The 22,696-nt window shown below is 40.3% G+C and overlaps 1 protein-coding gene across 1 annotated transcript in view; it reads left to right on the top strand.

The window, feature by feature from the left end:
- FNDC3B (fibronectin type III domain containing 3B) overlaps positions 1-22,696 on the top strand; it is a 316,638-nt gene that overhangs the window by 252,092 nt on the left and 41,850 nt on the right. The window contains exons 13-23 of the mRNA XM_083363582.1: positions 426-600; positions 2,369-2,455; positions 3,013-3,151; positions 4,693-4,764; positions 5,928-6,046; positions 8,201-8,306; positions 9,240-9,415; positions 10,383-10,496; positions 13,505-13,654; positions 14,835-15,112; positions 21,385-21,597. Of these exons, the coding sequence (XP_083219708.1) occupies positions 426-600; positions 2,369-2,455; positions 3,013-3,151; positions 4,693-4,764; positions 5,928-6,046; positions 8,201-8,306; positions 9,240-9,415; positions 10,383-10,496; positions 13,505-13,654; positions 14,835-15,112; positions 21,385-21,597 (1,629 nt within the window). The remainder of the gene's footprint in view (positions 1-425; positions 601-2,368; positions 2,456-3,012; positions 3,152-4,692; positions 4,765-5,927; positions 6,047-8,200; positions 8,307-9,239; positions 9,416-10,382; positions 10,497-13,504; positions 13,655-14,834; positions 15,113-21,384; positions 21,598-22,696) is intronic.

Here is a 22,696-nt window from a genome sequence, read left to right as displayed (position 1 = left end):
CTCTTGCACTGTATCTAATATAATTTAGAACATATAGAAATCACGAATGATCAAGGAACGGGGAAATGTCTATCTTTTGGATCTCAGATAGAAATCAAATACTACAAAGTAATACCACCCCTTGCTGAATTGAAGGATTTCTGAACTTGTCCATATTGTCTCTAATCTGATAAGTATAGCTGAGAATCAGTAGTGTAATTTCTGCTTAAAGATGGAGAAGCTTCTGTTATGAAACACGAGCAAGTTCTTCTTTTTTCAGAGAGAGAATGGAATTTAGCATGCACATAACACACGTCTGGCAAACAAAGAAAGGGCAATTAAAATAATAGACCCACTGCACTTCCACATGGTGTAATTCCAGACTTTTACTAAAGACCATCCTTTCTCTCTTCCCCATCTCTCCCCCACACACACACACTCCACAGTGACTTTAGCCAAGAAGTTGTATGCTACACTTCAGGAAACATCCCTCAGATCCCTTCAGCACCAAGACTGGTCCGTGCTGGGGTAACGTGGATCACACTGCAATGGAATAAAGCAGAAGGTTGCACATCAGAAGAAGTGATTACGTACACCTTGGAGATTCAGGAGGAAGATAATGTAAGTTTTGAAATCTAAAATAATAGAACAGAATAACAGAGTCGGAAGGGACCTTTGAGGTCTTCAAGTCCAACCCCCTGCTCATGCAAGAAACCCTATACCATTTCAGACAGATGGTTATCCACTCTCTTCTTTAAAATCTCCAGTGATGGAGCACCCACAACTTGTGGAGGCAAGCTATTCCACTGATTAACTGCTCTCACTGAAATATCTGCAAGAGAACAAGTTCAGACAGCACCAGTCACCCCTCATTTTTATAATGCCCCACATTTTGCTTTGCCTTCATAGAAAGCTAGCACTACAGGGTGGCCATAATAATTCTGTTCCATGCTCTAAATCAGGAGTGGGGAATTATGCCCCTTGTATGACCTATGGACTTCAACTCTGAGAATTCCTGAGCCAGCATGGAATTCTGGGAGTGGAAGTCCAGAAGTCATAAAGGGGCCATACTTCCCCATCTCTGCTCTAAATCCATAAATGAAGCTGAGCCAATAGCCAATTCTAAACATTCTCAACTGTCCTTAGTTTCTACTGGACCTTGCAGGGTACCAATAGAGATTTTATTTTCTTGTGTGGGCAGCCGGTGCATTTTGTTTCTGTAGAGTTTGCGCAATGTGCTTCTGTAAACCTAATGCACCCCAAAGGCATGTAATGTCATCTCCTCAATTCCCTGTGAGAGATTTAAGGGGTCCTCATGATTTTTTCCCCTGGACTGCAATCCTATCCTAACAGCTTATTGTGGTAAATGAGTCATAGAACTTCTTAAGTATCTGAAAGGCCTTTTAAATATCTGACGGAGTGTATAAAGAGTTCCTGATCTGTCCTATCCTAAGGCGGCTCCTAGGAGACATTTGTTCTTGGCAACTTTTCCAGTTGCACTCAAAGGGAAATTGCTACACCCATCCAGAAACTTGGTTTTACATATATTGTTGGCGTTTTGCCCCAACATTTTATCCTGCGCTGGGGAGCAGTGCCATACTTCAATCTGATTTCCATACATGCTAGCACAACAACTCAAACTGTTGATACTTAAAGAAAGAATATTGCATAGCTATCATGTTGGTCCCTCCCAGAAATGTTCTCCCTTTACTTTATTGCTTTGGCAAAGCTCCTGGATTTTACCAGCACGTACCTGATGGACAGATAGGATGTTACTAAAAGAGGAACATGAGTAACACAGTACTACTAAGTGTGTTGCGGTTTTTCTTTTTGACACAAGGGGGAGCCACTTTATCAAAGTAAAAACATGGAAGGGCCCTTGAAACTATTATTACACTAGGAATGCAATGGGGATTTAAATTCTTTTTTTCTTTTTTCTTTTTTTTTTCTTTTTTTCTTTTTGGAATGGTAGTGATTTAGAGTAAAACCAGCCTAGAAATTTCAGGTAAGGGTGGTGTTTGGGAAATGTTGAGCTTTCATTTATGGTTCTCAATCTTAAAATTTCAATTGTTTAAGATTTCATTAAAAAAAAAACTATAGTAAGTTACCGTACTATGATTTGGCAACAAATAACCAAAGTTCCTTCTCAGCTCATAATTAAAGAAGGTAGATTAGGTTCTGAGGCCAAAGACAACTAATCCAGAACATAGCAAAATTCAGAGGCAGAGAATTAATTTGCAAATAATGGCAAATTTCACAATAGAAGGACAAATATTTCATGCCCCACTTGGAGTAGTATATTGCTTGCTGCATAACACTATGGGTGATATTCCTGAATTTATTGTCGCTTGCTGTTACTCTTTAACTGGTAACCTCATTTGCCCTGTAGGATAATGCATTTCATCCAAGGTACACTGGAGAAGACCGAACCTGTACTGTGAAGAATCTTAAGAGAAGCACACAATACAAATTCAGGGTAAATTTCTTTCATCTTTATTTTCATTGTCCTGTTCAGCACAAGAGTTTACACTGCCATATCGTGCGTGTTTATTATTGGAAAGAGGTTATAGGTAGTCCTCAGGTTGCAACCATTCAATTAGTAAATGTTCCAAGTTACAACAGCATTGTTTTATCTGTCAAGAAAGTGCATGCAGAAATCTATATATCTTGTTTACTTTTAAGCAACTCTCACGCCACATGTTTTCAATGTTCAATTTTATATGCAATTTTAATAAGGTGCCACAAGGGGGCAGCCTGATTTTTTTTTCTTGGAACTGCTGAATTTGTACTTGCAAAAATTCTCCAATTACTGTGAAATACATCCTGATGTATCCACAATCAAATAAACATAGGAACAAGACATAAGAGGTGATTGTGGATTCAGAATGAAAAATCTAGTTACAGTGACTATTTATTTTGGTAAGATGACTGAAATGTAATTGGGTAAACATTTACAGAGCACTTTGGCAGATAAATATACTGTGCCACACAACATGTAGACAGACTCACAAAAGATCATTTTTTTTATTCCAGCTGGTTGTCTCCAATGTAGAAGGGAAAAGTAGTCCTAGTGATGTCATGGTCTGTACCACAAGCCCAGACAGACCAGGACCTCCCTCCAGGCCCATTGTTAAAGGGCCTGTAACATCTCATGGCTTCAGTGTGAAATGGGGTAAGAATACATCTCTGTATCTTAAAAGCACAAGAAGAACTGATTTAACATGCATGACATTGCTGTAGAGGTGACTGGTGCTGTTTTATTGTAATATATTGCACTCATGCCAGCCACACGTATAGTGTATGCCTGCAGAGAATTGACATCGAGTATTGATTCACTGAACTGATGCTGAAAGGAAAATGGTTTGCTTGGTGGAGCAGTGGGCTAATGCCTCCTTAAGTAACACCAGCTGCCTGCAATTAGTGCAGGTTCGCATCCCACCAGGCTCAAGGTTGACTCAGCCTTCCATCCTTCTGAGGTAGGTAAAATGAGGACCCAGATTGTTGGGGGCAATTAAGCTGACTTTGTAATAATGCCGCTTGGGGGGGGGGTGAAAGCCCTAATAAGCAGGCATATACATAGAATGAAGGCTACTGCTAAGCTTGTAAGCCGCCCTGAGTCTTCGGAGAAGGGCGGGATATAAATGGAATTAAAATAAAAAATAAAATAAATTATGTTGTTCAAATGCTGTCTTATTTATTTAGTTATTTTTTTCATTCTGTCTATTATTGTTATAAAAAACTCAAGGCGGAAATAATATCTAATACTCCTTCCTTCTCCTGTTTTCCCCATAACAATAACCCTGCTACTTGAATTGGGGTTGAAAGAGAGTTACTGACCCAAACTCACCCAGCTGGCTTTCATGCCTAAGGCAGAACTAAAACTCACAATCTCCTGCTTATTGGCCCAAAGCCACCCAGCCAGCTTGCATGCCTAAGGCAAGACTAGAACTCATAGTCTACTGATGATTGCCCAAAGTCACCCAGCTGGCTTTCATACCTAAAGCGGGACTAGAACTCACAGTCTCCTGTTTTCTAGTCAGGTGCCTTAATCACCAAACCAAAATTATGAATGTACCATATGCAATTGTAGAACGACATAACAAATGAGTGTTGCTCCAGAAACGAAATATAACAAGTCATGACAATATAAACAAGTGACAAAGAACATTTAAAAGGAAATTGTTTTGTTATCTGCGCCAGCAAGAAAGGCTTCATTTCATATGCAGATGTTTTTTAAAAAAACCTGTCATCTACTTGTGGATTTCATTTGGCAAATGAGAGGGAAATAAGTTCAGAGAATTGAGGGAAAGAGGAAAGGCCTGTTACATAATTTCTTGGTCTGCTAAAAAAGCTATGGAGTTGGAACTTTTATACTTACAAACTTTTAGCAGTTCTAACTCTCATCAAACAAGGACATAGACCAAGGGTAGGCAACCTCGGCTCTTTTATGACTCATGGACTTCAACTCCCAGAATTCCTGAGTCAGCTATGCTGACTCAGGAATTCTGGGAGTTGAAGTCCATGAGTCATAAAAGAGCCGAGGTTGCCTAACCCTGACATAGGCTAACAACCATACTGGAGGTAATCTTCTGCCAACTGATTAAAAAATAGATTCTGTATCTAATCACCACTGGAAAGAATTTTTTCCCATGTTTATAAGTTGCTTATTATTTCTTTTCCTCTCCAATCTTTTTTTGTTTGTTCATTTGACAGAGCCTCCTCAGGACAACGGTGGTTCAGAAATCCTAAATTATCTGTTAGAAGTTTCAGAAGGAAGCTGTGAAGGTAAATTTGATTCATAAATAGTCTGTTATCTTTAATTATGCATGAAGTTCATAAGAAAATATAACTGCATGGAGCCAGGTAAGAAAAATATCACTGCTCTCAAAACCTTTGTATCAAGTAACTGGAAATTTGTCAGTTGAATTTATTTGATTGTAGTGATTCTTCACTATCCTCAAGGGTTTGATTAATTTATCATTAAACAAAAATGGTAAATAAATCAAAATGGAAAAAAATTGAAATCTGTAGTCCAGATATGGTAACCAAATTTTTAAAAGTTAATATTACTTTCTGAGCTGTAATATTTAATTATACTTGCCTATTAAAATTATATAGGACTGATAAGTTTCCAGGTAAATCTAAGTTTGTTTGTTTGTTTAATTGCAAGATACAAATGCAAACAGATGTAATTATTTAAATGTGCACTTAACTTTGCTTTGCAAAATGAAAACTATCGTTAGCAATGTTGAATTATTTTCAAAATAGGATTCATTTTTATTTAGATTAAGATGGGGGTTTCTTGGTCAACTTTCATAATTCATTGAAATGTTGGTCTCGCCAAAACCAGAATGGTGCCTTTTTTTTTAGCAAATGCAAATTCAGCAATTAAGCAAAACCCTACCTCTCTAATCCAGTTTTCAACTAATAAATGGGAAAGACCTGATTGAAAAGGTCATAGGCCATTTCTTCCCATAAAGGAGCTATTGCCGTACATAAATCACTGCAAAATCAGGGGCTTGAATGAAACCTAGATGAAGATTAGTAAACAAAGTTTATATTTGGTTCTACACGTCATAACAGCAGTAAGAATAATTTCGCACAATGCTAGAAAAATGAAGGAGTACCACCAGAGGAAGAAATAATTTTAAAAAATATTGGAATGCGCAGAGACGGACAGATTAACTATGAGATTGAAAGATAAAGGAAGAAACAGAATACTACCAAATCTGGGAGCCATTCTACAAATGGCTAGAGGAAAGAACTAAGGATTAGGAATTGATTATGTATTAGCACTTTTCAATCCAGACAGCATGCTGGTTGAAAAAATAATGTATGTCTGTAAGAGAAAAACTAATAAAATCTTTATTTAAAAAAATTAATGAAATCTAGATGGTATCTTAACAGTTGTTTATCGTTTGCCTGAGCAAGTCCACTTAACCTTACAGCAAATCAATGGGAAGTTGCATATAGAGGACCTGCTACCGAATATACGTGTGCATACTTGAAACCAGGCACTTTGTACAAGCTCCGGGCATGCTGTATTAGCACTGGTGGACACAGTCAGGTAAGAAATAGATGAACAGCAAAGGTTACTGTTTTCTTCCTGTCCATTCTGCCAACTTTTGTAGAGCTGATCTGGTATTTTATTTTTTTGCTAAGTAGGTGTTCTGAGTCATTAACCTCTAATCGTTTTCTATAAAGTTTTGAATGTAGTGTGCCTATTGTCACACTTCAAATGGTTATGCTGACTGTGATGTGTATGAGCTTGTAGGTTGGTTTCTGAATGGTTTGTTTCCAGGCTAGGGTAACATCTTCAGGGACGTTTAGGGGAGTGTCAGTGTTCTTCTGTTGATAAGGGCTTCAGGTGTGGGTGTGTTGAGTGAGGGTCTGTGATGGGTCTTGTGATAGGGAGGTTACATCAGGGCAGAGATTTTGGGAGGAGAACTGCTGGTGGGAGGGGGGGTTGTGTGGGTTGGTTGAGGGTCAGTGCTGTTGGTTGTGCAGTTGGCTGTGCAGTTGATCTGGAGCAGGGGTGTCAAACTCAATTTCATTGAGGGCCGCATCAGCATTGCGGTTGCCCTCAGGGGGCTGGGTGGGTGTGGCCAGGGTGGGCGTGGCCTACTGGGTGGGCAGGGCTAGAGTGTGTATGGCCTACTGGGTGGGCATGGTCAGCTCTACATCGTTCGCATCAAGGGTGCCTATGGGGGCCTGGGCAGGAGTGGGACAGATCTGAGGGTCTCTGGCAGAAGGAGGGTCTCTGGGCCAGGGCCAAGGCAGTGGGGGCCGTTCCCTCACTGTTTCCAGGATGGCTTCATCGGCCACATGAAACCACTTTGCGGGCCGGATCTGGCCCCCGGGCCTTGTGTTTGACATGTCTGATCTGGAGTCTGGGGGGTTCGTAGGCTGGTTGTCGGTCAATGTGTCTGTTGATGGCATTGCTTGTGGAGTGCCAGCCTTCTCAATGAACTCACGAGCATGGCGGCTGGTAGCATGGCCGATGATTGTTGTGTTGCTCCAATCGAACTGATGCTGTTTGGTGTCGTTGTAGGAAGAGATTAACGATCGTGGTGTTTGACTGCCAGCTGGTGTTTGTGGCTCCTGGTTTTTAATTGACGTGATGTTTGTCCCACATAGAATTGGTTGCAATGGTTACAGTTGATTTTGTGGATGACCTTGTTTCTTTCATCCTTCTGTATCTTGTCTTTGGTTCTGGGTAATTCCTGGCAGAATGCGACTGTGGGTTTGTGGGCTATTGTGATGTGTATATTTTCAGCTGCTCTTCTAGGCTGTGTTATGTTACAAGTAGTCTTCGCTTAATGACAGTAATTGAGATTGGAATTTCCATTGCTAAGCAACACTATCATAAAGGACAGTGTTGCTTAGCAATGGCAGTTCCAGCCATGATGAAGGTTATATAAAGAGAGAAAGGTTAACCTAGTAGTAGTTTGCTATTAATAACAGAAGGTTCCTCTTAAAACATTGTTATATTTTCACAAGACTGTGCTATAATTCATCCCTTAAAGTTCACTAACACAGATTTCGGACTGAGTTTGTACTGTCTTAACTTCCGACCTATATCAAACCGTATGTATGGTTTGATCTCTTAAAAACATGGAACTCATTTGCTAGTGAAGTTGGGTGAACAGTTAGCCACTTTAGCCAAAGGTGCTTTTTCACAAGGCAACTGGACTTTCTTGTTTTTCTTTGAAGATGTTTCGCTTCTGACGCTTCTGAAGCTTCTTGGATGAGAAGCTAAACATCTTCAAAGAACAACAAGAAAGTCCAGTTGCCTTGTGAAAAAGCACCTTAGGGATAAGCTATGACCTGGATGACTGAGGATCTCCATAGGCATTTAGCCACTTTAGTTTCCTGAAGTACTGTGAATTTCCTGAAGCATGTTTTATTTCTGATGTGCGTTTTCATTTTTCCATCCTTTCTGAAGTGTCAAATGCCAACTCTGTTTTTTCCACGTGGAAGGCAAATGCATAGAGGCTGTATTCACATAACAGACCGAACTACAAGTTATCCAACCACATTTTAGCATAGTGAATGGTGTCAAGTCGTCTTCTGGGGCTCTTTCATGATTTAGGGGAACCCAGAAAATTGGTGTCTTATAGCTGAAGTAAAATAGACCATAGCTGTTGTGAATTTAAAATAAGTGAATTTGGACTAGAGCTAGATAGCTCTATATCTTACATGTTTTTTTGTCTTTTTCTAGTGTTCTGAAAGTTTACTTGTTCGTACGCTAAGCATTGCTCCAGACCAGTGTCAACCACCCAGAGTGCTTGGGAAACCAAAGCATAAAGAAATACAATTGCAGTGGGGTAAGTTATTACGATTAAAAATCATTCCCTTCTTCAATGGGGCTTAGTATCCTCCCCTCACGGTGACTGCAGGTTCCCGTGTCAAACTGTAGATCACATTGTGACCAGCTGTAAGCTGAGGGCACATACCAGTCGAGGGTCCATTTTTTTTCATATAAACTATGCTGTGCTTCAGTGGATAGATGGCCTAGATCAGGGGTGTCAAACTTGATTTCGTTGGGAGCCGAATCAGCATTGTGATTACCCTCAGGAGCGGAGAGATGGCTGGGTGGGCATGGCTGGTTCGACATCACTCGTGTTGGGGAGCATCTCTGGGGGGCTGGATGGAGCTGTGGGGGGCATCTGGGGGTCTCTAGCAGAGAGGGACAGGACTGGGCAGCGGGGGCCAGTCCCTCACTGTCTCCAGGAGGCCCTGTGGGCCAGATCTGGATGCAACCTGTGGACCTTGAGTTTGACATGTCTGGCCTAGACATTGGTATTTGAACATAGATCTTTTAAACATTTATTTATATTTTATTGTGTTTTACTAATCTAGGTGTTAAATATTAATATGTATTGCTAGTTCATGTATGATATGCCATATGCTGAATAAATAAATCATTCTTCAAAATTTATATATGAAAGTCACAGGATGTAAGCCCATTTTGAGTAAAACTATCTTTTGTGATTGACTGATAGTAATTTTGTGGGTGCCAAAGATAACAGAATAACAGTGTTGGAAGGGACCTTCGAGGTCTTCTAGTCCAACCCCCTGCTCAAGCAGGAAACCGTATACCATTTCAGTCAAATGGCTATCCAATCTCTTCTCAAAGAACTTCCAATATTGGCACACCCACAATTTAGAAAATGGAGAGTTAAGAGAATGTAATTTTAGCTAAGTAATAGTAGCAGCTTCATTACCATTATATTAATTGTCTCAACATCTCTTTCCAGATGCTCCCTCTGTATCAGAAAGTAGTGGTCATATCTCAGCATACAGCGTAGAAATGACTGGGCCTGAAGAGGTGGTTTCGGAGGTCTATCATGGTCCAGATCTTGAATGTACCGTCAGCAATCTCCTGCCTGGAACAACATATCAGTTCAGAGTGAGGGCTTTGAACGATGGAGGGGTAAGGAAGCTTACTCCAAAATATTGCATACAGTATAAAAGCAACACAATATTTGAAGACGGTCCTTGTGAATCTGTTTCTTTAAAGAGTTTGCCTTCCCCAATCTTACATAATAGGCAGCCAGTGTTGATTTGCCTGCCATGGGGCCATCATAAATGCTGGCAATCACCCTATCAGTGAAGGAACGAATTCTCCAGGAACTTCTCAGTTTCAGGAATATCCACGGTGGAGGGAGTGGAACATCTTCCGTTGTAATGGAAAACTAGCCCAGTGATGAAATGTTGAAATAGAAGAGGGGAGAGTTGTGCGTCTGGAATTGTAGAAATGCAATATTGTTTATTAGGAAAGTGCTTGGAAATAGACCACATTCATTACTCTATATGAATTTTTGGGTGGTGTCTACAATGGGCTTTTTCCCTACTCAAGAATCAAATAAATACATATTTATCATACATAAAAGGTAAAGGTAAAGGTTCCCCCGCACATGTGTGCTAGTTGTTTCTGACTCTAGGGGCCGGTGCTCATCTCTGTTTCAAAGCCGAAGAGCCAGAGCTTGTCCGAGGACGTCTCCGTGGTCATGTGGCCGGCATGACTAGACGCGAAAGGCGCATGGAACGCTGTTACCTTCCCACCATAGTGGTCCCTATTTTTCTACTTGCATTTTTTACGTGCTTTCGAACTGCTAGGTTGGCAGAAGCTGGGACGAGTAACAGGTGCTCACTCTGCTACACGGCACTTAGGATTTGACCTGCCAAACTGTTGACCTTTTGATCGACAAGCTCAGCGTCCTAACCCACTGAGCCACCACGTCCCTTTATCATACATAAATTCCTATAAACTTCTTGATCGATAGACTACAATTCATAGTCCATCTGAAGAACATCAAGGTGGAGAAGAACAAATTATTGTGCTGTAAATTGTTCTGCTATATGGAGTGTGTGCATGAGTTTTCCTGTTTTTCCTTTAGTATGGGACTTACTCTGAAGCTGCAAAAATCACCACTGTGGCTGGACCTCCAGGGCAGTGCAAAGCACCTTGCCTTACCTTCCTTTCAGATTCAAGTGTACTTGTGAGTTGGGAGGTAAGAGAATATGAATTTTTGGACTTCTATCAAACCTCCATTTAAATGAACTGAGATTAGGGCTCCCTACAGAGAAGGCACGAATTGGTGGAATCACTACGTTAAACCATCCGTTGTATTTACAGACGGTTCTCAACAACCACAACTGAGCCCAAAATTTCCACTGCTAAGCAAGACAATTAAGTGAGTTTTGCCCCATTTTAGGACCCATTTTGGCACCCTTGTGAAGTGAATCACTGCAGTTGTTAAGTTCATAACACGGTTGTTAAGTGAATCTGGCTTCCCCATTGACTTTGCCAGTCAGAAGGACACAAAAGGTGATCACAAAAGGTGATCAAAAGGCTGTGAAACATCAGCCACATTTTTCCCCCGGGTATTTAGTAAATAAAGATTAAGTACTTGAATGTCATTGCCTAAAGTGCAGCATTTACTTAAAAGCAGTATAAGTCTGCCCAAATGCATTTGGGTTCTAACATTCTCTTGGGATATTTGGGAGCATTCCCTGTAATAATAATAATAATAATAATAATAATAATAATAATAATAATAATAATAATAATAATAATAATAATAATAATAATAATAATAATGATGATGATGATGATGATGATGATGTTTGAAGGGACCTTGGAGGTCATCTAGTCCAACCCCCTGCTCAGGCAGGAAACCTATAATATTTCAGACAAATGGCTGTCCAGTCTCTCCCTAAAAACTTCCAGTACTGAAGCATTCACAGCTTCCAGAGGCAAGTTGTTCCACTGATTCTTCTAACTGTCAGGAAATTTCTCCTTAGTTCTAGGTTGCTTCTCTCTTTGTTTAGTTTCCATCCGTTGCTTCTTGTCCTGCCTTCAGGTGCTTTGGAGTATAGCTTGATTCCCTCTTCTTTGTGGCAGCCCCTGAGATATTGGAAGACTGCTATCATGTCACCCCTCGTCCTTGTCTTCATTAAACTAGACATATCCAATTCCAGCAACCATCCCTGATCATCTCTGTTGCTCTTCTCTGTACTCTTTCTAGAATCTCAACATCTTTTTTATATCATGGTGACCAAAACTGGATGCAGTATTCCAAGTGTGGCCTTACCAAGGCATTGTAAAGTGGTATTAATACTTCACGTGACCTTCATTCTATTCCTCTGCTAATGCAGCCTAGCACTGTGTTGGCTTTTTTGGCAGCTGCAGCACACTGCTGGCTCATATTTAAGTGATTGTGAATGCATGCAGCCAATGGCAGGGAGGTTTTTTAGAAGATGGAAAGCCACATCTAGGGCTGATTTGGTGAGATTCTAATATTGTTGCATTTTCAGAAGAAATATATAAAAAACTAGCATTTTGGAAAGTTGAAATGGATTGGCATCGGTCTTTTAATGATAATCCACCTTTGGTAGCTATTTTCTGATCACCTGGCCTGGGCTGTTGAAAGTTCAGTGTTTGTCTATAGAATTCAAGAAGAAAGTTTTGCCCACAAAGAGCCATTTGTTGTTTTCTGATCCATCATTTGAGACATTTTACGTTAAATAGGCGCTTTATTAAACAGTTTTCTCCAAATATTTCTAATTGCTTTAATTGCCCTCAAACCAAGGTTCCATTTTGTTGAGCTCTTTTTCCAGTGCTGTCAAAGCAGAGAAAGTTCACAAATAAAAGTGTGCTGAAAGATTGGAAGAAAATCAGACAATCGGGTAGATGAGCTCTTATCCCCTGCAGAGGTAATCAACCCTAGCTATTCATTCTGGTTTTGTAGGACTTTGAGCCTGAAATGAAGCTCAGGTTCACTGAATATGGGTTGTAAGCACCCTTTTTGCCTCGATCATAACTTCAAACAGTCACTAGACAGCCAGAGGACTACCTGATTTGCTAAATGCATACCTAACTGTTCCATTCACTAAGAAACATAGCAGATAAGCACTAAATCTCCCTTTATCACATTAGAATAGAATAGAATAGAATAGAATAGAATAGAATAGAATAGAATAGAATAGAATAGAATAGAATAGAATAGAATAGAATAGAATAGAATAGAACAGGGGTGTCAAACTCAATGTCATTGAGGGCCGCATCAGCATTGCAGTTGCCCTCAGGGGGCTGGGTGGGTGTGGCCAGGGTGGGCATGGCCTACTGGGTGGGTGTGGCTAGAGTGCATATGGCCTACTGGGTGGGCGTGGCCAGCTCTACATCGTTCACATCAAGGGTGCCTATGGGGCCTGGGCAGGAGTGGGACAGATCTGAGGGTCTCTGGCAGAAGGAGGGTCTCTGGGCCAGGGCCAAGGCAGTGGGGGCCGTTCCCTCACTGTTTCTAGGATGGCCACATGAAACCACTTCGTGGGCCGGATCCGGCCCCCGTGCCTTGTGTTTGACATGTCTGGAATAGAAGCTGGAAGGGACCTTGGAGGTCTTCTAGTCCAGCCCCTTGCTCAAGCAGGAGAACCTATATCATCTCAGATAGGTTATTGTCTAGTTTCTTCTTAAAAACCGCCAATGATGGAGTGCCCACGATTTCTGGAGGCAAGCTGTTCCACTGATTGATTGTCCTCACTGTCAGGAAGTTTCTCCTTAATTCCAGGTTGCTTCTCTCTTTGATCAGTTTCCAACCATTGTTTCTCGTCCTTCCCTCTGGTTCTCTGGTGAACAACCTGATCCCCTCTTTTTTGTGGCAGCCCCTCAGATACTGGAACACTGCTATCATGTCTCCCCCTATTTCTTCTTTGCTTTGCTCAAATTGGTGGCTTCAATCACAACGTATCTTTGTCAAAGGCCACTCTCAACCAATCCTGGACATGTTGAAGATTCAGTTACAGTTCAATGAATTGACCGCAGTTCTGCTTCTCCTGCTGAGTTTTTCTCTTTGAGATTTTTTTTTCTCTTGACGGTTAACCCTCTGCACTAAAAAGGAGGCCTTGATCACCGACGTGACTCAAATACGGATTGCCCAGTTTTACATATAAAGCAGAAAAAGATAGAAAAGCATCTCTTAGGACTCAAATATGACCCAAACATCTGTTCATTTTGCAGAGTCCTGAGAGCTTTGGTGCTGACATCTCAGAATACAGACTGGAGTGGGGAGAAGACAAGGAGAATTTAGAACTGGTGTATACTGGCACAGCCAACTCCTTTGAAATCCACCAACTTTCAGCTGCAGCGCATTATTTCTCTAGACTACAGGTAAGTCCAGACAAATGCACTTAGGATTAGATATAAAAAAAAAGATGAGGATATACAGTAAGTTTCTGCTTTCCTCATTACCTTAACTGTAAAGGGTAACATTTTTGGAGAAACAAAGCAGAGCTAGGGAATAGTGGGAAGAAGCTTTCATTCCAGTGAGTAATCAAAGAGGATTATGTTATGATTAACAAACTCACGTTCTCAACCGCATACAAAAATGTAGGAAAAGAAGCTGATTTATTTGAAGATTGAATGCACTATGTGACCTTACCATTTGGGGGCATGTCTGGGTGCTGCAAAATGGGTGAAGCTACTTCACAAGTACAGGTAGTCCTCAACTTACAACAGTTCGTTTAGTGACCATCCAACGTTTTCATCGGCATTGGAAAAAAGTGACTTATGACCATTTATCACACTTAGGACCATTGCGCCATCCCCATGATCATATGCTTTACATTCAGACAATGGTTTCGTATTTATGATGGTTGCAGTGTCCCGGGATCATATGATTACCCTTCGCAGCCTTTTGACAAGCAAAGTCAATGGGGAAGCCAGTTTCACTTAACAACCGTGTTACTAATTTAACAACTGCAGGGATTCACTTAACAAATGTGGCAAGGAAAATTGTAAAATGGGGCAAAACTCACTTAACAAATTTCTCACTTGGCAACATAAATTTTGGGCTCTGTTGTGGTTATAAGTTGAGGACTACTTGTAAGTGAGACCAAATTTGGGGGGGGATTTTAGAGATACTTTTCTTTTAAAATTCAACATGACTATTGTATGACTGATTCTGGATAGGGAAGCAGAGTCAATGGGGTTAGGGATTCACTTAACCACTGTGGTCATAAAACGGGGCAAAATTCACTTAACAATTGTCTCTCTTAGCAACAGAAATGTTCGGCTCAGTTGTAAGTTGAAGATTACCTGTAGTAACAGATGTATGTGAGCTAAACCAGCGGCCATCAAATTTTTGGGCACCAGGGACTGGAGGAAGTGTGGTTTTGCATGCTGCCTGCATCCCACAGATGGGGCTTCGCTTGTTTGCGTGGCCCGGTTGCTGGCATGCCACAGCCCAAGTTAGGGATCCTTGATCTAAACCTTTGTCCCTCTATAGTTCTGCCATTTGACTACGTAGCTAGTTTGTGGAATAATGAAATACAGCCTATTTATTTTCCAGGCAATAAACCAGGCAGGAGCGGGATCATACAGTGACCTGGTATCCTGCAGAGCCCCAGCGTCTGTACCTGAGGCTGTGACCACGCTTTATGTGTCAGAGGATGAGCACCTGGATGCCTGTCCAACGCCTGTTGTATGCCTTGTATTGAACTGGGAGGAACCGTGCAATAATGGGTCTGAGATTGTATCTTACAATATTGAACTGGGAGATAATATTTTGTCCGTGGGTAAAGTCACAACCTATGTAATTGAGGACCTGCCTCCAGAAACCACATTCCGGTAAGTGTTACTGCAAAGGGTTGCTTCTGCAAAAATCCAAAATTTTCTTCCTTGGATTTTATAGAACACAATCAAGAACTAAAAAACGTTTGGAAGGCATATTTCAGATCTTTCTGAAGTCCTCGGGGTCCCTGTGTCTTTTCTTAGAAACTATACTTTTTTAAAGTACGTGGTGCTAAATTTGCCATCCCTCCAACTTGTGGGTACCAACATTTGTTCCAGGCATTGGAACACGGCATTTCTATGTTTTTCTAATCCTAATTTATTATTTATATAAGTAACTGAAGGCAGTGAACATAGCCAATACTGCTTCCTTCTCCTATTTTCCCCACAACAACAACCCTGTGAACTGGGTTGGGCTGAGAGAGAGTGACTGGCCTAAAGCCGCCAAGCTTCATGCCTAAGGCGGGACTAGAACTCACAATCTCCTGGTGATTGGCCCAAAGTCATCCAGCTGGCTTTCATGCCTAAGGCAGGACCAGAATTCACAGTCTCTTGGTGATTGGCCCAAAGTTACCCAACCGGCTTTCATGTCTTAAGGCGGGACTAGAACTCACAATATTCTGGTTTCTAGACTGGTCCTTAACCACTAAACGAAACTGGCTCTCATAATTAGCATTACTAGTTATGAGGAAGAGAGAAGGGTACAGAGGGAGAAAACCCACTCCTTTCCTATTCTTTCACATTTCAAAGATAGACCTCCAGCAACAAACTGCTGTGGTCTCACTCAACTTCATACATACTGTGAGATCATCATCACGGTGTTGCTTTCACATCTGGTATAAATGTGACATTTGTATGATGTCATCATCACAATACTTGTTGTTTGCCTCCCAGTAGATGCTTTTAATCTTTTTACCCCTAGCTTCAACAGCTTCAGTCTCTGCCCTAAGGAATAGCACACTTCTGTTCCTTCTAGCATATGGCTGATGCCGTTTTGCTTTGCAATTGCTTAGTCTGCAGGAAAAAAATAATAACTCTGCTAAGCAGAAGTAACCATCTCATCCCACAGAATAAAGCTGTTGGTGCTTTCCATTGATATCCTTCCTTAATTATCTTTTCTTCCTCGGTGTTTTGAACTCTTAAGTTGATTGAGGATATCTGCAAACAATGCTCATTTTTTACTTTAAATTCCTAACCATTAAAATAATTAGAATATATGTTAGAAATAATAGAAAACAATTAAAGGTTTCCAAAGTAGAAAGATGGGCATAATCTGTAATGTAATATAGTCATTTTTTAGGTCCTGGGTAGTAATTATTAAATTGCATATTAATTCTGTTAATGGGCCTGTGGAGATAAATAGCTGAACTTATAATTCTTTTTTTCTTTGGACTTGTGAGAAATTAATTTAGGAATTAATATAGATTAAGGATCAGCTAGCGAATATAATTCTAAAAATCTAAAGTAACCCTAAGTCATTTCCATTTCAAACAACATAATAGTGTCTCAATTCAAATTTCTGCTAATAGCAGCAGAGAGCAAAGAATGCATTATTGTTAGTTATTGTTATTAGTATTGTTAATTAAACTTTAAGAAATTTATCGAATCAAATATAAGCCCAATAAGATGAACACGGGAACTTGGAAGTAATAATATTAAGTGCACTGCGGTATAAATATTTTTCTCTTTCATCCAATTCCATTGTTTTCTAGATGGGATCACAGGATCTTCAAAACTAGAGCATAACCCAGTACTGCTGTATATTTTATGGAGAATCTCAAGAGATCTGCTGAGATCCTAGAAGGATATGTCAATAACAGCAAGATAGGATACTGTATCTGGGTTACAAAAATCATAGAAAATCCCTTCCAATCCTATTTTTCTGTTAAATCCACATGACCACTAGATAGCAGCAAGGAGTTGAAGTGTTTTTATGCTGCCACTTATGGTTGAAGATTTTGCAGCCCAAATAAAATTATCTTAAACATAAACATAGCCTTCTAGTTAACATTCGATATCTCATTATCTCTAAATATTACTTTTTAAGTGAATAGTACTGTTCTTTGGGGTTTCCAGAGACTATCTAGGATAGTGTTTCTCAAACTCAGGAACTTTTAAGATGGGTGAAATTCAACCCTGAGAATTCAGGCTGGGGAGTTAAAAGTCCCCACATCTGAAAGTTGCTGAGGCTAACAATGGTCAAGAAGTCCAAGGAAAAGGAGCTATCTAGATTTGTTCAGGACTGTATTTTATGCCGTACTAAATTTTAAATCTGGTTTCAATTTAAATATGCTGTTTTATATTTCTGATTCCTGCTTGTTTAGGGGAAGTAATTCAGTTGCACGTATCTTGTAAGGAGAATGAATGTAATCTGCAGCTACAAGCTGGTATTAGTTCTGAAATGGGAAGAAGAGAAGACAACTTTCCTTTGTGACCTGATCAGATAATCTGATGGGGGGAAAGTTAAAAGGGTATCAGAGATAACTGTTGCCTTCATCAGCCCTAATATGCTCGAAGTGCAGCATAAATGCTCAAGGCTTGGAGGAAGAAATAAAATAAATGCCGTGACTTGTATGAATTATGCCACTGTTGTATTTTTATTTAACTTGATAGCTGTTTGCTGTTTTTGCAGCGTATTGGAATTCTGTCACCCCAGTTCTCTGACACGTGAGAAGCACAACAACAATTATTGTAAAATAAACATTGCAAGGAAAGGCAAAACTCAGCCAGTGTAAAAAGAAATGAAACTTCCCTTTAAGTGGTTTTTATCAGTTGGTGTTTAAAAATAAGGGTTCTTTTTTTTTCCCCTCTCAAAAATTTGGCCACATTTGTATGAAGCTGCCTTTGACTTTTAATTTGTTCTGATGACTTTTCAGTGCAACCAACCTTTTCCTGTGGCACTGGCGCTGCATAGCATAGGAATGGATAGGTCCTGTGTATTTATGGCACCCTTTCTGAAGAACCGTTAGAATTTTCAATTAATGTTGCACAAATAATGACTAAGGAGAGCTGTATGACCTTGTTAGCACAAAGGAGCATCAAGCAGCTTTGGCTGCTGCTTCGTGGAATGTGATGCTTTGTTGTTGTTCTTTAAAAGGAGAAAAGTATCTAATTAGGCTATTAATCAGTGATACACGACACCAGAGCTGGTTTGGTTTTCAGACTTCCTACTATGCAATGCGTTGGAGGAACTGTTCATGCTGCTTTTGGCTGAGCAGATGTGTTTTGGGCTGGTGTTAATACCCTTTTCAGATAGTCTAGGCAAGAAGCACAACCATCAATAATAACAACACTTAACTTCATTGCAAGATTGCTTTAACACAGTCATGAAAGATTAGGGAGGGGCTCCTTCTGGAAAACTTCCAGCACACAAACAGACCCCTTTTCTTTCTGTGATTTCTTATACGCAGGGCTTTTTTTCCCATAGAACGCTCAGAACGGAGTTCCGGCACCTTTTTTGGATGAAACCTTGTAGGGTAGGCAAGGCAGGTTGTATGACATGTGTGAGTTCCGGCACCTTTTTCATTTACAAAAAAAGCACTGCTTATACGTGACTGTTGTCCAGTCTACGACTCTTCCTGTGTCTTTTTTTCCTTGTCCCAAGGTCATTTCCTCATACAATTATAAGCGTGAAAAGTCAACTCTACATCGCAGTTGCTGTCACATCTATAAAATAGGACAGTTTCTGGTTAAGAGGAATATATAGAGAGGCATACAAGTATATTCTGTGTTCCTGACTGAATCTTTCTAAATGTTGTACTTCAGGAAAGCTTGACAATTCTTGTTGACTGAGAGCAGAAAAACACACAAAAGAGTATATATATGTGTGTGTATATGTATGTATACACACACATATATATATGTAAAAGGGACGCAGTGGCTCAGTGGGTTAGGACACTGAGCTTGTCGATCAGATGGTCGGCAGTTTGGCGGGTCGAATCCCGAGTGCCGCGTAACAGAGTGAGCGCCTGTTACTCGTCCCAGCTTCTGCCAACCTAGCAGTTCGAAAGCACGTAAAAATGCAAGTAGAAAAATAGGGACCACCACGGTGGGAAGGTAACAGCGTTCCGTGCGCCTTTGGCGTCTAGTCATGCCGGCCACATGACCATGGAGACGTCCTCGGACAAGCGCTGGCTCTTTGGCTTTGAAACGGAGATGAGCACCGGCCCCTAGAGTCGGAAACGACTAGCACGCATGTGCGGGGGATCCTTTACCTTTACCATTACGTTTTGCCCCATTTTACGACCTTTCTTGCCTCAATTGTTAAGTGAATCACTGCAGTTGTTAAGTTAGTAGCATGGTTGTTAAGTGAATCTGACTTTCCCATTGACTTTGCTTGTCAGAAGGTTACAAAAGATGATCACATGATCCCAGGACAGCACAACAGGCATAAACATGAGTCAGTTGCCAAGCATCCTAATTTTGATCACATGACCATGGGGATGCTGCAACAGTCATAAGTGTGAAAAACGGTCATAAGTCACGTTTTTCAGTGCCATTATAACTTTGAACAGTCACTAAATGAATTGTTATAAGTTGAGGAGTGTGTGTGTGTGTGTGTGTGTGTGTGTGTGTGTTAAATTTTACTGACAAAATTAAATTAAACCATTAGACCGGTTCCTCCGGTAAACATTGTGTCTGTGTGTGTGTGTGTGTGTGTGTGTGTTCATGAAAAGCAACTATCTTTATGCAGTGAGTTAGTGGCAGTGTCAATAGTATAGGGTGTGCATCCATGTGTGAGAGAGATATTGAAAACGGATACCATCTGAAAACTCTTCTTGAAAACTTGAACAGATCCACCACAGTTGGAAAGATTATTGTCACACAATGTAAATTTCCAAAGAGGAGGCATTGGTCTAAATTTTTCATAGCATCCATTAGTAAAAAATTAAAAGAGAACTATCCCGTCTCTCGAAGGATCTCTTTTGAATTGATGCTGTTTATATGCATCCATTTAAAACTGTAGCACGTAAAAGTCACCTGCTGGTTTCCATTGCCATTTATTTGCTACATAGAAGTGCATGCTCAAATAACTCTGAATGACTTTGAAAACTAGTGTCATGTCCATAATTTTAAAATGTTGTTTGCTGTAGTTTTGAAAACGTTGCTCTTCCTGAGCTTTTATCCAATGTAAAAATGTAGAAGGCAGGTTTTTAGGAATATGAAATTCCTTTCTGTAAACTGTAAGTCTTGTAGATTCATTTCTTGTTTTTGTGTTTTTGTCTCCTCCCAATCCATATTCTGAGTTAGATTTAGTGACCAAAGAATCTTCTTGTACAAATCTCAAAGAAACACCACTGTGAATATTAATGAATGTTAATAAAGAGAGAGAGAGACAGAGACAAACAGGCAGACAGACATGTTTTGCATTAGAGTAGAATCAGTGTGTGCCAATTGGTACATTATGCAAACCACTCAACAGGCTGATTTCAGTGTCAGGCGCTGTTTTTATTTGTTCTAAAGAATTATTTCAGGCTAATTTTACAGAAATATTACATTAATTGTCCGAGTAATTTCCATCCGAGTACTGCTCTTAGCTGTTTTTGTTCTATTCCTGATACATTTTCTTTGTGGAAAAATTGGGCAGCCTAAAAATAGGATAATTTCAAATCACACTGATGGTTTTTAAGCAGTGGTCTGAGTGTGTTACAGATACTTTTGACATAAAATATTTGCTCCAAGAAAGAGGAAGGTTTTGTTTTTGATTCCAAATAGTTACCTCTAACTTGAGAAGGTCATTTTATAATTCACTAATTGTAACAAATGAAATAGATAATGATTTCAGGGACCAGGTTGAAAAAAACAAGAATGCCACATTCAGGGCCTTCCTTTCTGGTACATATAGTATAATTCTATAGCCTGCTCTGTCTTTATGGCTGCTTAAAAATCAAAAAGCATTATATAATCAAAGAAGATATAAGCATTAGGATATCTGCTATAGTCAAACCAATGGGGGCAGGGTTTGGGGGGGGGGTTACTGCAGAATATCCAAGGATAATATCACATTTTTTTTATTTAGGGAACATTGTGATATGCATCTTTTATGATGCCATTCTGACTTGCTAGTAAGATCTCCTTGAAAGCTGGTGTAATTTCTTTTTTCCAGTTATAGCATTCATAATTTAGGTAGAATTTGGGAGAAGGAGAGCTGTGTTGGTCTGCCATCTAAGAGATGCTGTTAGCCTTATCTACAGCAGCTTCCTCAACCAACCATGATGGCACCAAAGTAACAGTAGACAAGTAGTGATATTGAAATCTGAAAATGTATTTATAACTCCTATTCTGTCCACTTTAGCCTTCTGTACTTTCTTTTTCTCTTCCAATGATAGGATCCGGATTCAGGCCGTCAATGAGGTTGGAGCTGGGCCTTTTAGCCACTTCATTATAGCAAAGACCCGGTCGCTGCCACCCTTACCTCCTCGGCTAGAGTGTACTGCAGCAGGTCCCCAGAGCCTGAAACTGAAATGGGGGGAGAGCAGCTCCAGACAGCATGCTACTGATGACATGGTCTATCTCTTACAAATAGAGGACAAGAACAAGAGGTAAGCAAGCATATAGCTCAGTTAGCATCATTCAAGATGGGCTTGGCTTAGTGCTGATTATAGGAAGGGCTATGAGTATGTGCCTGAGTAAGCTGGCACATTGACACTTGCAGTGAGATAATAAGTTGGAGATGAGGACCCCCAGTGTTGTTAATACAGGTATTCCTCGACTTACGGCCACAACTGACCCCAGACTTTAAGTAGCTAGGTGAGAGAGTTGTTTAGTGAATTTTGCCCCATTTTATGACCTTCCTTGCCACAGTTGTTAAGTGAATCACTGCAGGATTTAAGCTAGTAGCATGAATGTTAAGGGAATCTGGCTTCCCCATTGACTTTGCCTGTCCAAAGGTTGGAAAAGTCAGTCACATGATCCTGGGACTCTGCAACTGTCATAGATATGAGTCAGATGCCAAGTGTCTGAATTTTCATCATGCGACCATGGGGATGCTGCAATGGTCGTAAGTGTGAAAAACGGTCATAAGTCACTCTTTTTGGTGCTGTTGTAACTTCAGATAGTCACTAAATGAACTGCTGTGAGTCAAGGATTACCTGTATACCAACAGTAGGGAGCACAATTATCTCCTAGCAAAATTCTGGTCAGTTCAGTTCAAAGGTGTGGGATTTCTAAGCCACAGTGAAGTACTATGACTTTACCCCTCTTTGTAGTTGGCTCTGTTTCTATCTTGACTGGTTTCTAGAGATGAAGCATTCACTCTGATATAGCTGAAATTGAAGCCAATCTGATCTCTTCCTTTGAATCCCTGCTGTAGAAGGTAACAGATGTAGTTTTCCCATTGCTGTTCTCCTGCTTCCTGGTTGAAAGTATTTATTTTATTTTATTTTATTTTATTATATTTATATACCGCCCTTTCCCGAAGGACTCAGGTAGTCCTTCTACCCAACAGAAGATAAACCATTCACTTCCTAGACCTTCTCTGAATCCCTTATTTAGAATTTATTTTTCTTTTGCCCCAATCTTCACACATAATGAACAGGTAACCATGGTTACAGCTATTGGGAAAGCACCAGGTTGCAAACTCAGGGAACATGCTATCATTTTACATCACAACCTGCCTAGGTTTTTTTAAAAGCAACAGGT

Source organism: Vipera ursinii (assembly GCF_947247035.1).
Source record: "Vipera ursinii genome assembly, chromosome: 5".
NCBI classification, from domain to species: Eukaryota; Metazoa; Chordata; class Lepidosauria; order Squamata; family Viperidae; genus Vipera; species Vipera ursinii.
Note: the sequence above shows the minus strand (reverse complement) of the source record. Positions and strands in the feature narration are given on the sequence as shown.